This window comes from Oryctolagus cuniculus, chromosome 21 (assembly GCF_964237555.1).
Source record: "Oryctolagus cuniculus chromosome 21, mOryCun1.1, whole genome shotgun sequence".
In the NCBI taxonomy this organism is placed as follows: Eukaryota; Metazoa; Chordata; class Mammalia; order Lagomorpha; family Leporidae; genus Oryctolagus; species Oryctolagus cuniculus.
The window spans coordinates 1,390,910-1,406,816 of NC_091452.1; the positions used below are offsets into that span (position 1 = coordinate 1,390,910).

General features: G+C 54.2%; 1 protein-coding gene across 4 annotated transcripts in view; it reads right to left on the reverse strand.

The window, feature by feature from the left end:
* The window catches only part of SFSWAP (splicing factor SWAP), a 77,376-nt gene that overhangs the window by 25,566 nt on the left and 35,903 nt on the right, over nucleotides 1–15,907 (reverse strand). For all 4 annotated transcript variants that reach the window (XM_008250412.4, XM_051837628.2, XM_002722685.5 and 1 more), the window contains exons 8-11: nucleotides 8,306–8,588; nucleotides 7,547–7,678; nucleotides 6,980–7,073; nucleotides 6,079–6,250 (exon numbers count right to left, since the gene is read on the reverse strand). In XM_008250412.4, the coding sequence (XP_008248634.2) occupies nucleotides 6,079–6,250; nucleotides 6,980–7,073; nucleotides 7,547–7,678; nucleotides 8,306–8,588 (681 nt within the window). The remainder of the gene's footprint in view (nucleotides 1–6,078; nucleotides 6,251–6,979; nucleotides 7,074–7,546; nucleotides 7,679–8,305; nucleotides 8,589–15,907) is intronic.

Below are 15,907 nucleotides of genomic sequence, written 5' to 3' on the forward strand. Positions count from 1 at the left end.
CTTAGAAATTTTGAAAATGTAATTTAAGAGAAAAATAAAGGCCCCAAAGGGAAAATCTTTCCAGTGCTCTCCCCCACCGAGTCCACATAATACACCCGTGTCTCTCTAAGATGCTAGGGCACACGGCTCCTAACAAAAGCTAACGGGTTGCAGCAGGATCCTTTAGTTTTCAAAGCCATGAGTTCCTACTTATGAAGGACATTCAAGGACACCCCAAGGCAGGGAGTTCAGTGCCTGGCACAGCCGCCACTCTGGGAGGGAAGGGGGTCCCGGGCAGGCAGGGCATGTTCTGGAGGAGCTGGCACCGACGCTGGGGTCCTGTCTCTCGGGCTCTCAAAGCAAGGCAGGGAGGGAGAAGCCCAGGCTCTCTGCCTCCGCCAGGGGCTGGCGCCAAGGACGCCCCTCAGGCAGGAGCTGCCCTCTCCTGCACAGCCCTGCTGTGCTTTCTGCTGCTGGTCCCAGCCTCGGGCGGGAAGGAGGTCTGCACCTGCACAGAGCAGAGCACCAAGCCGCCACCGCTCGGGCAGCAACTTTCACTCCACCTTCTAGCCTCGAAACCAACAGTCAAGCTGTGCAGCGTCTCAGTCAACGACAGCCGGCAGGAATCACGGAGGCCCCATGCTAACACACAGCTTTATCCATCATTCCAATTTTTAGCATACGAGCTGCCGAAGTGAGCACTACTTTATCCACTGTAACCTCCTTCACGTGTTGGTGGTGACACTGCGTCCACGCACTGACTGCCTGCAGTCCACACAGCGGCAGTACAGTGACCACAGCCCATGACACATGACCGTGACTGAGGTGTGGCTGGCTCATGCTGACTACTCACTGTCGAAGCGCATTCCTTCTACTTACTGGCTGTGAGCTGTGCTTTGCTGGGAGCCGCCTCACAACAACCACAGGCTGTGCTCACCGTGTCTCTCGCTGGCATCCAGAGGTCACGTTGTGGGACCCACAGCCCACCCACCTGGGTTTCTCTAACAGCACTCTGCGGTGCCCACACCATGGAAACCAATGACACACAACTGTATTCTACACAGGATCAGACACCAACTCAGATTCAGATACGAAAAGTACTGCAATGTAATTAGTACATGGCCCAGCTCTAGTCACTGTGGCCATTTAGGGCGTGAACCTGCAGATGAAGACCTCTCTGTCTCTCTCTGCCTCACCTTCTCTCTCTGTTAACTCTGCCTCTCAAATAAGAAAGTAGATCTTAAAAAATGTACTGCATGTGTCAGATGTGACGTGACTGTTACTGCTTGTGAGGAAGCCCAGCATGCACTCTCAGGAAACACACTGCTGTCTCAGCTCGCGCTGAGGTGCACAGCGACCACCAGCTACACAGGGGGTGCTCTGGTGCTGCACCGCACGGGGGCTTCTGCAACAACCCACTGACTCACAGCCTGCTTACCACTTTAACACATGCCTGGGTTCAGCTTAATGTTTTAATATTCATACTTTAAGTGACAGTGGCCTGAACACCACCAAACTTTCAGAGCTTCAGAAGGTTCCTTCTTCTTTTTAAGGGAAAGGTTTATTGTCAGGTGGGGAAACCCAAACCCAACAGGCTGGAGGGAGAGGGCGACAAAGCAAGAGAGAACACACATATGCAGGAAGCAGGTTCTGTTACAGTCCTGCAGGGCGTAAGGAAGGGGGAGCAGTGAATCCCGGCAGGGTGGGGGTGGAGCTGACGCCTGTGGTTGGGCCGTGGGGTCACCTGACTTCTAGCCAGCCAGGCTGAGCTTAGGAACAAAGCTTACTGTACATGGTGGTGACTGGAGAATTCCGCCCCCAGCCCCCTTTTTAAAGATTTATTTATTTACTTGGAAGTCAGAGTTACACAGAGAGAAGGTAAGGCAGAGAGAGAGAGAGAAGGTAAGGCAGAGAGAGAGAGAGAGAGAGAGAAGGTAAGGCAGAGAGAGAGAGAGAGAGAGAGAGAGAATGAGAATCTTCCATCTGCTGGTTCACCACCATCTTTTGCATTCCCAGGCCACAACAGAGAGTTGGACTGGAAGTGGAATAACCGGGACTGGAACTGGCGCCCATATGGGATGCTGGCACTGCAGGCGGTGGCTTTAACCGTGATACCACAGTGCTGGCCCCTCCCTCTTAAGAAAGACACTTGGATACAGGTGTCCTGTTTCTCAAAGAGTGAATTAATGCGACCATTCACTCGTCTCAGCCCACTGTCCAGTTGGAGCAGTATTTCACCAGTACTTTGAAAATTCTTTAGGTCTACAGATCTGTGTCAGTTTCCTATCTCTGATCGAAACTTCAGCTATTTACATTTTCTTAGAAAATATTCTAATTCATGGGCTGGCGCTGTGGAGCAGCGGCTAAAGCCCTGGCCTGAAGCGCCAGCATCCCATATGGGCGCTGGTTCTAGTCCCAGTTGCTCCTCTTCCGATCCAGCTCTCTGCTATGGCCTGGGATAGTAGTAGAAGATGGCCCAAGTCCTTGGGCCCCTGCACCCACGTGGGAGACCCAGAAGAAGCTCCTGGCTTCGGATCAGCGCAGCTCCAGGCGTTGTGGCCATCTGGGGAGTGAACCAGCGGATGGAAGACCTCTCTGTTTCTACCTCTCTCTTGTAACTCTGTCTTTCAAATAGATAAAATAAATCTTAAAAAAAAAAAAAGAAAATATTTTAATTCATTCAAATTCAAATATACATTCTTATATATTTTAAAATATATAAGATATATTCATGCTATAAATTTGCATTTGCTTTTTTCTGTATTAAACATGAACAATGACTACATATTTTACTGGCCTTTTATTATTTTCTCACTCATTTCCACTTTGATTTAAAAAATGTATTTATGGGGCCAGCGCTACGGCGCCGGTTTGGGTCTTGGCTGTGCCTCTCCCAATCCAGCTCTCTGCTATGGCTTGGGAAAGCAGCGTAAGATGGCCCAAACATTTGGGCCCCTGCACCCTGCCCAGGACCCAGAAGAAGCTCCTAGCTCCTGGCTTTGGATCGGCCCAGCTCCGGCCATTGCCACCATTTGGAGAGTGAACCAGCTGATGGAAGACCTCTCTGTCTGTATGTAACACTACCTCTCAAATAAATATATAAAATCTTAAAAAGGATGTATTTATTAGAAAGGCAGTGAGACAAAGAACTATTCCATCTGCAGTTTATTCCTCCAGTGTTTCCAACAGCTAGGACGGGGCCAGACTGAAGCCAGGAGCCCAAACTCCATCCAAGTCTCCCACGTGGGTCCAGAGTACTTAAACCAGCACTGCAGCTGCCCCGGGCCAGGAACCTGGACTTGGGAGTGAAACTGGCATGTGACCCTGCGGGCTGAGGGCTCACAGGGAAAGGACCTTGTACGTGGCATCTTCACCACCGCGCCAACACCTGCTTCTCTGCCTTCACTGCTACTGACTCCCTTTCGCGCTCTCTGCCGTCATTTTTACAGATCTCCACCTCCCAGGACGCACCTATGGCGGCTTCTCAGGTTCCAGAGTTCAACGCCTGCTTTGTTTCTGCATGCACCTAAGTCATTACACAATGTCTGAACAGACAGGGCTGCTTCCCTGACGGCGCTGGACAGGTGATGTCCGGGGCCCTGCCCGTGTAGCGCTGTGCCCACAGGTGGCTCTGCTCAGCACTCGGGTCTTCACCCAGCAGTGCATGTGTTCCCTTTTTTTCTTTTTTTAAATATTTATTTATTTATTTGAAAGAGTTACACAGAGAGAGGAGAGGCAGAGAGAGAGAGAGAGAGGTCTTCCATCTGCTGGTTCACTCCCCAACTGGCCGCAATGGCCAGAGCTGCGCCGATCCGACGCCAGGAGCCAGGAGCTTCTCCTGGGGCCAACGGACCTGGGCCATCTTCTACTGCTTTCCCAGGCCATAGCAGAGAGCCGGACTGGAAATGGAGCAGCTGGGACTCAAACCGGCACCCATATGGGATGCTGGTGCTTCAGGCCAGGGTGTTAACCCGCTGAGCCACAGCAACGGCTCCTGCACGTGGCACGTGTTCCTATCACCCAGACTTGCCACAGGAGTGCCACGACCACCGTCCACAGGCAGGACAGCTGCTGCTTCCTACCCGGAAGCTTCTTCTACCTCTATCCACCCTGTCCTTCCAGATCTGGTAGGTTCCTGACTTACTTTCTCATCCATTCTGATTCTCAGTGCTTTCACTGTAGCAGGTGTCAGATTAGCAGTTGCTCCAGCTTTGTAGGATTTTCTATTTTATGAAATGCAAACTAGAGATTTACAAAGTTCTCAGCTACTCCTTGGGGTCTATTCCAGAGATACCCACAGGCCTGGGAACAACTCTCCTGTCCCCCCGCCCCCCCGGGTGCTGTGCTCTCTAGAATCCACAGTGGGGTAGGTCCTGTCAGGTGTTGTAAGCCTCTGCTTAGAGATCTCAGCCTGTCTACTGCAGAGGGAAACTGGGTGAGCCGCACGGCGAGTACGGGAGTCCCGTGGGGCAGCTGCCTGGGAACCCAGCATCCACCCCCGTCTTCCACAGCTGGCTCAGGCAGACCTGGGCTGTGGGGTTCCTTCCTTGGGGTGCTGCTGTCTCCTGGGTGCTCCTCGGGGAGTCACAGCCAATGAAGCCCAAAGGGTTTCCTCCCCTTGGAAGTCAACTCTCACCAGGCTTATCCTTCGACAGGTGGGTGGCATTGCCTCCTGGTTTCCTTTTCTTTTCTGACAGGCAGAGTGGACAGTGAGAGTGAGAGTGAGAGAGAGAGAGAGAGAGAGAGAGACAGAGAGAAAGGTCTTCCTTTATGGTTGGTTCACTCTCCAATGGCCGCTGCGGCTGGCGTGCCTCCTGGTCTCTCATGGGGTGCAGGGCCCAAGCACCTGGGCCATCCTCCACTGTACTCCCTGGCCACAGCAGAGAGCTGGACTGGAAGAGGGGCAACTGGGACAGAAACCGGCGCCCCGACCGGGACTAGAACCCAGGGTGCCGGCGCCGCAGGCGGAGGATTAGCCAAGTGAGCCGCGGTGCCAGCCACCTCCTGGTTTCTTTAGCAATATCGTCCGTACCCTCTGCTGACGACTCTCTTTAGGTTATTGCAGTCAGACTCTGCAGGTGGCGGGAAGGGACCCATGTGACCAGGAAACCTGGAAACCTCTAGGGACCTTTCCAGTGGTTCCGTGTGGTCACCCACATAACTGTTGTCTGTGTCCAGGTCAGTGTGGTCACTCTACATGGCTGCTGACCCATCAGATGCTTCTCCATGCAAAACCAGGAGTTCTGGCCCTGGCCGTGTCCGTCCATACCGCATCTGTGCTGTCTTTCCTTCTGACCCAGAGCGCCCAGTCCACAACACTTGGATCTCTGTCACAGCTCTACTCCAGGCCAGCAATCTACCAAAAACCTCCTTAACAATTCCTCTTCCCAACCTCTTCAAAGTCACCGACTGGATGGACCCCAGACCTGTAAGGTCAGCCTCCCCACCCCCGGCAGGCTGCAGGGTCCCACGAGGAAGGAAAGCCTCATGACACGGCCACGGCCACATCTCCATTCAGACCGGGTTTCATATCACATCCACGTAGTTCCTGTGGTCCACCCTGTCTGCACGAGCCAAGCACTCACATCATGAGGCCTCTGCCCATGGCCGTGGCCCTCCGTCCCTGGGGATCCCAGCCGAACACCCTTCTCTCCACAAGGCCTTTCTCAGAGGCCCCAGGCAGAATCAGCTCCTGGGCACGTGGTCTGCCTTTTCTTCTACTGCCCTCTACACATGCTATGTCTGCTCCAAGAAAGTCTCCTTCCAAGAACACAGCCAGGTAAGCACACCTGAGCCAGCCAGGTGTTGCCTGGTAGAGATTCTCAATGCACCTGCTCTGACAAATAAACTGACCTTCAGTGCTACAAAAGTCTGCAGTTTCAGAAGCTTGAGGGAGTATGAAACATTATTTGAAATTTTCTATACACTGCCATCAAACTGCCAAGAAGAGGGTGTCCAACAAGGTTTCCATGAGCCTCGCTTATGCTCACACAACCCCAGATGCCACATCAAGGGACAGGGATCGAGTGGGGAGCTTTGTCACTCTCACTGAAGATGCTGCCATTGGCCAAGACTTCCCCTTAAAGCAGCATTACCTACCTTTCACCAGCTTCCCGTCGGCCAGGGTTTTGCCGGATGGCACCTCCCTCTTCCCAGCCGAGCCTCCTCTGCCTCCCACCTCAGCCGTGTCCTCAGGGGCTCCGTCTTCCCCAGCATCGCGGGGCTTTTCAGAGGCAGGTTCTGCAGACGCCTCTTCCGGGGTCGACACGGCCTAGAGAGAGTGAGCACTGTCACCAGCCGCTGCACAGGCTCCATTCAGAATGTGCCAGAACGGGCAATTCCCTCACTAGACCTAAGGAGCGCTGGGGAATACCGCTTCAGACTCCGAGAGCCCTAGGATGCCTGTGCAGCCGCTCCCACAGTGTCTGGGAAACCCACTCATCCTCTTCCCTAGAGATGCGTCCACTTCCTTCCGTCTGAGCAACGAGACAGGGTCTGAAGGCACTGACCGATCATCTTTCTGGCAAAACTGTCAGGTGTCCATGACACTCAGAGGACTACAGGCCACGAAGAAATGCTTCCACACACACCCGTACCACGGTGGGGACAGACAGGGGGAGGGGTGGGCAGCAGCTGGCTGGGGTCCTGGTGCAGCTGTAGCACGTGAGGGGTTTCTGCCCAACAGACTTAATCCAGGTCAACATAACAGACGCAGATACACAGCCTTAAGCAGTGGCCCAGCAAAACACCCACTGCTGGAACAAGAAAACTTTTGTTTAGAACAGGCTGGGCAAGCGACCCTTGCAGTGTGACCTGAGTGGACACTTCCAACAGATCTGAAGTGCGCTGTGATGGGATGGGAGAAGCTGAAGACAGCACACGTGGGATCTGCACTGGCAGGATCCAGTGCAGCCTGCACACACCGAGGACACAGTCGCCGTGTCTGAGAGCAGGAGCCCCTGAGGAAGAGCGCCCCCCCACCCCCCACCCAGCCCCGTACCTGTGTGCTCCCTCCCCCTTCTTTCTGGAGGAAGAACTGCTTCTTAAACTCGTAATAGGCATTGTACTGGTGCCACGGCTGCAGGAACTCAAACCTATGAACGGAAAAAGAAAGTCAAGTCATCCAAAAAAGACGAGCACAAGCAGCCAAAGCCGGCAATACTTCCGATGTGTTCACCGGCCACTTCCTAGGGCCCAGACCCCTCCCAAGGACTGAGCTTTCATCAGGTGCCCTGCCCACTTCACTGGTGAGGGAGCCTGAGCCGCAGCCCACACTCAAACTCCGCTTCGAGGGGCAGAACGCTCGTCCATTTTCAGAAACAAACGTCTGTCTAGATTTTTAAGGCAGTCTTAGGAAGAATGACTTCTATTCCAGCCTTTTATTTTAGTCAGCTTCAGCAAATGCAAACACAAAATAGGTACCACAATAAAAACAAACAAAACACCACCTCACTCTAAGTAACTTAACAAGGTCAACTAGAAAATACAGTTCCCTGAAGACACATGAACCAAGAAAAGGGTAAAAAACAAAGGAATTCCACAGCTTGCTTTAAAAACTTCATCTCACCTCTGATCATTCTTGGCACGAACGCTGGTCTCAAATTTAAGGCCGTTCCTAGCAACGTACTCTGCCAGCTTGTCAATCACAGGCTGGATGTCGGGGGGAGGGGGGATGATCGCAGCCACGGGGGCAAGTGCACTGTGGAGAGAGGTTGGTGAGCACCCGGCCCCATCTCAACAGCACTACGTAAGGCTCTCTTGGGGCCTCAGGTGCTCACGCAAACACAGAGGTTAGAAATCAGCACGGAGGCTCTCGACTTGTGCTGCACAAACTACAGTCAGTGCATTTAAGCCGGGCCCAGAGAACCGCTGCCAACAGTGGAATGGGGATTTTACTGAAAAGCAAGACAGCAACAAACTAAGGTTTACTTTTTTCCTAATTAACATTTCCCTCCAATCACGAGCTAATCTTTAGAAACAACCAAGAATCAGTCACGTGTTGATTTTTATTATAGTAAAAAGTCAGCTAGCAGGATTCAACATCTTTCATTACCCATTTGACATTTTTAGCATGATCAGAGAGCGGGCCATTTTTGCAGAAATAGACAGGTGCTCTGTCAAATTTCCCGAGCCTCTTTTAAACAGGACACACTCCAGTCCACATGCCCTGAGGGTGCCCTGCCTACTGAGACCTGAGCTCGCTCCAGTCCCAGGAACTCCAGGGAACTGTGTGGCTTGACAACTTCACTTTCACCACTGCTGTGGAGACCTGTGTACATGACCCAGATCACGAAGCCCACAGAGGCACCAGAAGCCGTGCACGCACCTTGTGGTAGAGGAGGTGGAGGTGGTGGTGGTAGTGGTGGTGGTGGGGGTGGTGGTGGTGGTGGCTGCCCCACTGCTTGTTTCGGCTGTGGTTGGGGGAGGTGGAGGTGTGGTTCCGGGAGGTGGTGGAGCAGTGGTTGTCACCCCAGGGGAGCTGGACACAGTCACTCCAGCAGGAAGGGTGCTGTAGTAAGTGGCCACATCAATCCCCGGAGGGGGAGGGGCCAGACAGTAGGTGCCATCCGGTAACATGTAGTAGCTGTAATACATGGCGGCCACCGTTGCTGTGAAGAGACACATTTTGGGGGAGTGAGAGTAGTGATGACAGACAAGTGTACACTGCAGGAAGAGATGCATCATCAAATGCTACGACCACTTCTGTGCATTTTCAACCACAGGGTTTTCTTTTTCTGATAGGCCTTTTTCTGAAAGGCTGCTCATGAAACACACATTCGGGGGCCGGCGCTGTGGCGCAGCGGGTTGACGCCCTGGCCTGCAGTGCCGGCATCTCATATGGGCGCTGGTTCTAGTCCTGGCTGCTCCTCTTCCGATCCAGCTCTCTGCTGTGGCCTGGGAAAGCAGTAGAAGATGGCCCAGGTCCTTGGGCCCCTGCACCCACGTGGGAGACCTGAAGAAGCTCCTGGCTCCTGGCTTCAGATCGGCCCAGCTCCGGCCACTGCGGCCAACTAGGGAGTGAACCAACAGATGGAAGACCTCTCTCTCTCTCTGCCTCTGTGTAACTCTGACTTTCAAATAAATAAATAAATAAAAAAGGGAAACACGCATTTGGCAAAGCCAAGACACACCAGGGACAAATGTCAAGTAAATGGGCACAAGGATGCCCAAAGTAACTGACTGAACTTCCTCTAGGAGCAGCCTGTCACTGCTCTGCCCGCCGAGACGTCCCGTGCTTCTGAGAGCAACTGTGGAGAGGCACCTTGTGCTTCTCACTCAAACGTTCATCTTGGAAACCTCTCCACCCACAGACCTGCTCCTCACCTCCCCCACGAAATCCTGATGGCACTCAGGCTGCTCAGGGACCGCATCACACACAGTAATGCACAGTGGCTCCCCACTGCTGCACACATGCCAGCCCCTGCAAGATGGCAATCCACTGTTTTAACAGAAGTCCTACACGGGGACTGGCAACGTGGTGCAGTGGGTAAAGTCCTTGTCTGCAGTGCCGGCATCCCATATGGGCACTGGTTCAAGTCTTGGCTGCTTCACTTCCAATCCAGCTCCCTGCTAATGGCCTGGGCAACAGCAGAAGATGGCCCAAGTCTTGGGCCTCTGTACCCATGTGGGAGACCTGGATGAAGCTCCTGGCTTTGGCCTGACCCAGTGCTGCCTGTTGTGGTCATGAGAGTGAACCAGTGGACTGAAGATCTTTCTCTCTCTCCTGCTCTGTCTTACCCTCTCTGGAACTTTATCTTTTTCTTTTTTTTTAAAAAAAAAAAAAAGGTTTATTTATTCATTTTAAAGTCAGAGTTATAGAGAGAGAGGCAGAGAGAGAGAGAGGTCTTCCATATATTTGTTCACTCCCCAGTTGGCTGCAACGGCTGGAGCTGCGCTGATCCGAAGCCAGGAGGCAGGAGTCTCCTCTGGGTCCCCGATGTGGGTGCAGGGGCCCAAGGACTTGGGCCACCTTCCACCACTTTCCCAGGCCACAGCATAGAGCTGGATCAGAAGTGGAGCAGTGGGCCGGTGCCATGGCTCACTAGGCTAATCCTCCACCTTGCGGCGCCGGCACACCGGGTTCTAGTCCCGGTCGGGGTGCCGGATTCTGTCCCGGTTGCCCCTCTTCCAGGCCAGCTCTCTGCTGTGGCCCAGGAGTGCAGTGGAGGATGGCCCAAGTGCTTGGGCCCTGCACCCGCATGGGAGACCAGGAGAAGCACCTGGCTCCTGCCTGCGGATCAGCATGGTGCGCCGGCCGCGGTGGCCATTGGAGGGTGAACCAACGGCAAAAGGAAAACCTTTCTCTCTTGTCTCTCTCACTGTCCACTCTGCCTGTCCAAAAAAAAAAAAAAAAAAAAAAGTGGAGCAGCCAGGACTCATACTGGCGCCCATATGGGATGCCAACACTGCAGGCAATGGTTTTACCCACTATGCCACAGCACCGGCCCCTCAACTAATCCCTTTTAAAGCAGTGATGTTTGAGAACAAAAGTGAAAGCTCTATGCTACCCATGGCTTCCAGTAACGAGTGCCACACAGGGAAGAGCACTGCAGAAGTAGTGATGTAAACGTTCTCAAAGGAAGCTGAGGGTGGAGACCACGTGGTCCACAGGGGCTGTGGGCATTTTCACGGCTGTTACTGACGTACACGTGCGTGAACTCCCCAAGCTACTCTCAATGCTTGCAAGCACTGCTCTAAATCTTCAAGGTGGGACACACAGCCCCAGCACACTTGCACTCCAGGGTCTGCACGGGAAGACGGGCTGAGGCTTGAGACAGAGCACCTGTGCAAACAGGGCTGGAGCCTTCCGGGCCCCGGAAAGGCAGAGAGCAGTCTTTGTTATCCCTATGATCCCAGCGCACCTGCCTGCTGATGGACAGACGGATACACCGGTTACACACAGGCTTTCCCTGGCAAAACTAGGCTTGTGCTTCTGTGAGACACAGTATCACCTTGAGAGGATGGACCGCCACTCTCCCCACTCCCACCACGGATCCTGAGGTGTGTCCTTGCGCCCACCGTGGGTGTCTGGGTATCTTGGGGAGTGTGGGCAGGCCTGACAGTGCTCTCTGAGACACCCCTGGAGGAACTGCTCATGGGAGACTGAGACTCCCGGTTCTGGAGGTTCCCAGTTTGTCACGTGATGAGTGAGCGCAGAGGGAAGGCTCTCATGGTGACACAGGAAGCAGAGACATCACCCTACAAAGCCACCAGAACCCGATCACTTGCCAAAGGCCCCACCTGCAGGCACCACTGGACCAGGCCCCCGCCCTAGCTGGGACCCTCAGGCTTGAACCTCCTGTGGGCTGGGAGTGAAGTCCCGTTCAGACCACAGCACTGACTGAAGTGACCGCAGCTCTGTGGGCTGCTGCCAGGTCCTAACCCTCCTATGTCACCAGGAAGGACAAGACCTCTTGTCCTGTCCTGGCTGGTGGCCTCTAGCCTAAAAAGCAGCAAAGTGTATTATTAATTGCAGCCAAAATGAGTAACATATCTCAATTTGCAAAAAAGAAGACAGTTTACAGTTTCAGATAACTGCATTCAGTGTAGCTCCAACTTGGATTCCTTGTGTGACAGAAATGCTTTCAAAATGGATCATTCCTTCAGAAATACAAATTTGCAGGCTTGTCAGTGCACATGACCCCCTCAAACCTCCTGCCACGCTGAATTAAAACAAAGTGTTCAGAGAGCAGCGTTGCAAGACGGAAGACTGACTCAGAAACTCACTCACTACAGACCCTAAAAATGCTGGATAAAACATGGCAGAAAGTGGAGATGTACAGCAAGCTTGCAAAAAGAAATGGGGCTGTCTCTGGGTGTGAGCACGTGACAGGAGAACCTGAATGCTGGAACCACTGTGCTGCCACCTGCCCGGCTGATGTCTTCGCCACGCAGACTGTAGTTCCTTCCCTACAGTATTTCAATCACACAATGAAAAGGTGAACAGCCATCTGAACACCTGCCCCGATCTCTAAACCACCCCCGAGAAAGGAAGCCTGTAACAGCGGTGCCTCCACGCCAAGGCAGCACCCCGGGAACTCCTGCACGGCCTCGGAGACCTGCGGCTTTTAGGGGAGGGGTCACAGCGGCTCTCGTCCCGACACCTGAGAGCCTGCCTCTGCCTGCCGCGAAGCCCCTCCGAGGTTCCCCTCCCACTCCTCAGGCGGGCGGGCGGGCGAGTGGGCTTCACCCTGGACCTCGGGACTCACGCCCCTGCCGCAATCCCTGTGACACTAGGGCTGCTGGCACAGCTACTGCCCCGAGGGTGGCACACCTTAAAAACCGCGACAGCAAAGTCTCAGCAGCTTGCCCAGCTCCCGGCCTGGGAAGAACGTGTGGTAAGGACCATGGCAGCTGACTGCAAGGCCCACCTGCTGCTAAGACACCCGAGAGCTCGAATACCCGGCAGGAGGCTCAGGCCAGTCAGGCTCCCTGGTTACAGGCACCACACAGCCGGCTCCAGGACACAGGCCTTTCCAGCCCCACGTGGTGGTTCCCACTGTGCCGCGCCACTTGACCGAGGTAAGAATAGAGGTAAACGCGGCAGAGGCCCGGCAGTGAGCCACATCTGCGTGGAGGGAAGTCACCCTGCCTGCCACGAAGGGCGGATCCCCCCGCCCGCCCTCTTCAGGCACCACAGCGTAGCACGCCTTCTTAGATTACTTCTTGTTCTTAGGGTTTTATGTGGATTTCCTGAGGGGCCTGGGTCACAGAGGGAGTTAAACACTGACAAGATGTCACTCTAATCAAGAAGCACTCAGTGGCACAAAAGCCTCCCTCAAACAAACCCACCAGACAAACCCTAAGAGGCACCCACAGAGTGGCGTGGACAAACCATGCTGTTCACAGCCACGAGGCACAGCCGCCAGCTCTCCGTCCCTGGCCGACTGCCTCAGCACCTCCCACAGGCCCTCTGTGCGGTGGCTTCTCACAGGGAAACTCACTCAACCTGCTTTCCTAACAGTTCACTCTGAAGACAAGCAACTGTGCGTGTATGAAACATGCAAACGGCTTTATTGAGTTCTATGGAGAAAAGCACGCATGTTCTAACGTCACATCCATCTATGCAATACAGGAACGCTAACGCGACAGCACTGTCTTAGCCACCAAGCACTTCCGCTGAGCACATCTGCAAAGCAGCAACAAGGCAGCAGATTGGCCGTCGTCACCCGCACAGCTCCACAGCTGGCACGGGAGTTTGCTCAGAGTCCACTCCCCTGCAGGGGAGTACCACACAGGTACCGTTTCCCCTGACACACACGCACCTACGATCAAAGTTTACAATCCGGCACAGGAAGGGGCTCACGTCTCTAACAAGGCACAGGAGTTGGCCTCGTGGTGGAGAGACCCACACCCCACTCTGGAGGGTCTGGTTAGTCTTGGCTAGGTTCCCGATTCCTGCTTCTGCTAACGCACACTCTGGGAGGCAGGAGGTGACGGCTCAAGGACTGGGTCCCTGCCCACCAGGTGGGAGACTCAGACTAATCTCCTCCCAGCTTCTGCCTGCAGTGTGGATCAGCCCGGCTGCCGTGCACACCCAGGGAGCTGAACCAACGGACAGAGGCTCTCTGTTTCCCTCCCTTTCTCAAATAAATTTAAAAAAATTAAAATTCCACTAACAGTATGCTGCCACAAAAGTTTTGTGAATGTGGTCTCTCCCTCTCTCAATATCTTACCAAACTGCCCTCACCCTTCTGTGACGGTGCAGAAGGTTGTGATGAGACGAAGTGAGGCTCGGGACTGAGGCGGGGTTACTACCTAAGGGTCACCTGGACAGAAGCGCTGAGATCCCGTGCGTGACTGCAGGAGGGGAGCGCACGCAGCCCGAGTGCTGCCAACCAGGGACGGCTCAGAGCACAGGCGGGGAGCAGCACTGGGGCGGACAGGGAGCTCTGAGCGGCAGGAGACTTAAAGCTTTTGAAGGCTCTATTTCGATGACTTTTCATTGAGTATTTTCAAACTCTGGCCAACTGTGGGTAACTCAAAACTGTGGAGGGGAGGATGGCTGTGGACTCATTTGCTTGCTGCCTGCTTTGCCCACGGAGCAGAGGTTCCCAGGGATGGAACTGGTCACCGTGTGGCCAGCACGGCACCTGCTATGAGCGCCCGTCCGCGGGCAGGAGCCTGCAGCAGCAGGGGTTTCTCAGCAGCAGTGAGGCCAAGCTCTCAGGCAAGCGGCACCCACCCCGTCTCCGTGGCCTTTCTTGGAGAGTTACTGCTGGACACGCTCCAGCAGACCCACAGGATCAAACACACAGCAGCAACAACCAGAACAGGAAAACCCAGGCACCAGTGCCAGACAGCAACAGAGGTGAGAGGCTGAGAGTGCAGCCCTCCAGGTGGGGCAGCTCCAGACACAACCACATAAATCCGCCCAATCAGTCTGCACATCCAGTGGCCATGGCAGACACACCTGCTCTGCCCTTAGTTCTAGCTGCAGATCCGAAGAACCAAAAACCAGAATGGCACAGAAACAGTGTCAGAGGAGTCTGACCACTCGACGGCTCTGCCAGACAGCAAGGAAGCACGCACGTCCAAGCCGGCTATCATCACACTCCAGAGTCTGGACATGAACTTCTCAGAGTGACTCGGGCTGGGCATCAGCAGCACACACGGCCCTCTCCGGGTGCTCCTGAACTGCAAGTTCAAGTGAACAAAACTCTTACTGCTGAGGGCTATGGAGACAACAGAATAGGCTGTGTGGTTACGGGGGAACTGAGGGCACAGACTTTTTATCTAGTTTCCTTGAGGGAGGAATGGAGGCGGCAAGTACTCATCAGCGGTGCACTCCTCAGATTCCTGCAACAAAGCTGGGAACACGCTCCAGCTCTCACACTCGGTGGCAGGACTTGATCACTTGAGTCATCACGGCTGCCTCTCAGGCTCTGCCTTAGGAAGAAGCTGGAGTCCGAGGCCTGGAATCAAACCTAGGCACTCTGATATGGGGCGTGGGTGTCCTAACCCCTGGACTGAAGAACGTCCCCCCAAGCATGCACTTGGAGATAGAGTGGCTGGGGAGGGGCTGACACACACATAGGAGGGGAGCCAGTGGTAAGGTCCTGGGCTGGAGTTCCCACAGCCTGCTTGGGCACAAGAAGGATTCTGAGATGGAAATGGATGGAATGGCACCAGAGGATTTTGAGTTGCAATGTGATGAGATGTGATTTAAGGGTCACGCTGACTGCTGGAGGGAACAGGGCCATAGGATGGCAGCCTAATAATGAGAGGCTGCAGGAGGAGGCAAGGCCAGGGAGATGGCCGCCAAGACCAGGGGTGGAGGTGGCGACCACTGTCAGATTTGACTTTCTAAACACAGTTACAAAGGTCATATGCTGGATGAGATGTGGTAGGGGAGAGGCAGGGCACACTGGCAACACCCGAAGCGGGGAACAGAGGGAGGTCTACTGTCCTGCTCAGAGTGCCTTTTTTTATTTTAAAGATTTATTTATTTATTTATTTGAAAGTCAGAGTTACACAGAGAGAGGAGAGGCAGAGAGAGAGGTCTTCCATCCGATAGTTCACTCCCCAGATGGCCACAATGGCCGGAGCTGCACTGATCCAAAGCCAGGAGCCAGGAGCTTCCTCCAAGTCTCCCACGCAGGTGCAGGTGCCCAAGGACTCGAGCCATTTTCTACTGCCTTCCCAGGCCATAGCAGAGAGCTGGATTGGAAGAGGAGCAGCTGGGACGAGAACTGGCGCCCATATGGGATGCCAGTGCTTCAGTCCAGGGCGTTAACCCACCGCACCACAGCGCCGGCCCCTCAAGAGTGCCTTTTAAGATCCTCATGCTGGGGCTGGCGCTGGGGCTTAGTGGTAAAGCCGCCGCCTGCAGTGCCGGCATGCTATATGGTCACAGATCCAAGTCCCAGCTGCTCCACTTCCTATCCAGCTCTCTGCTGTGGCCTGAGAAAGCAGTAGAAGATGGTCC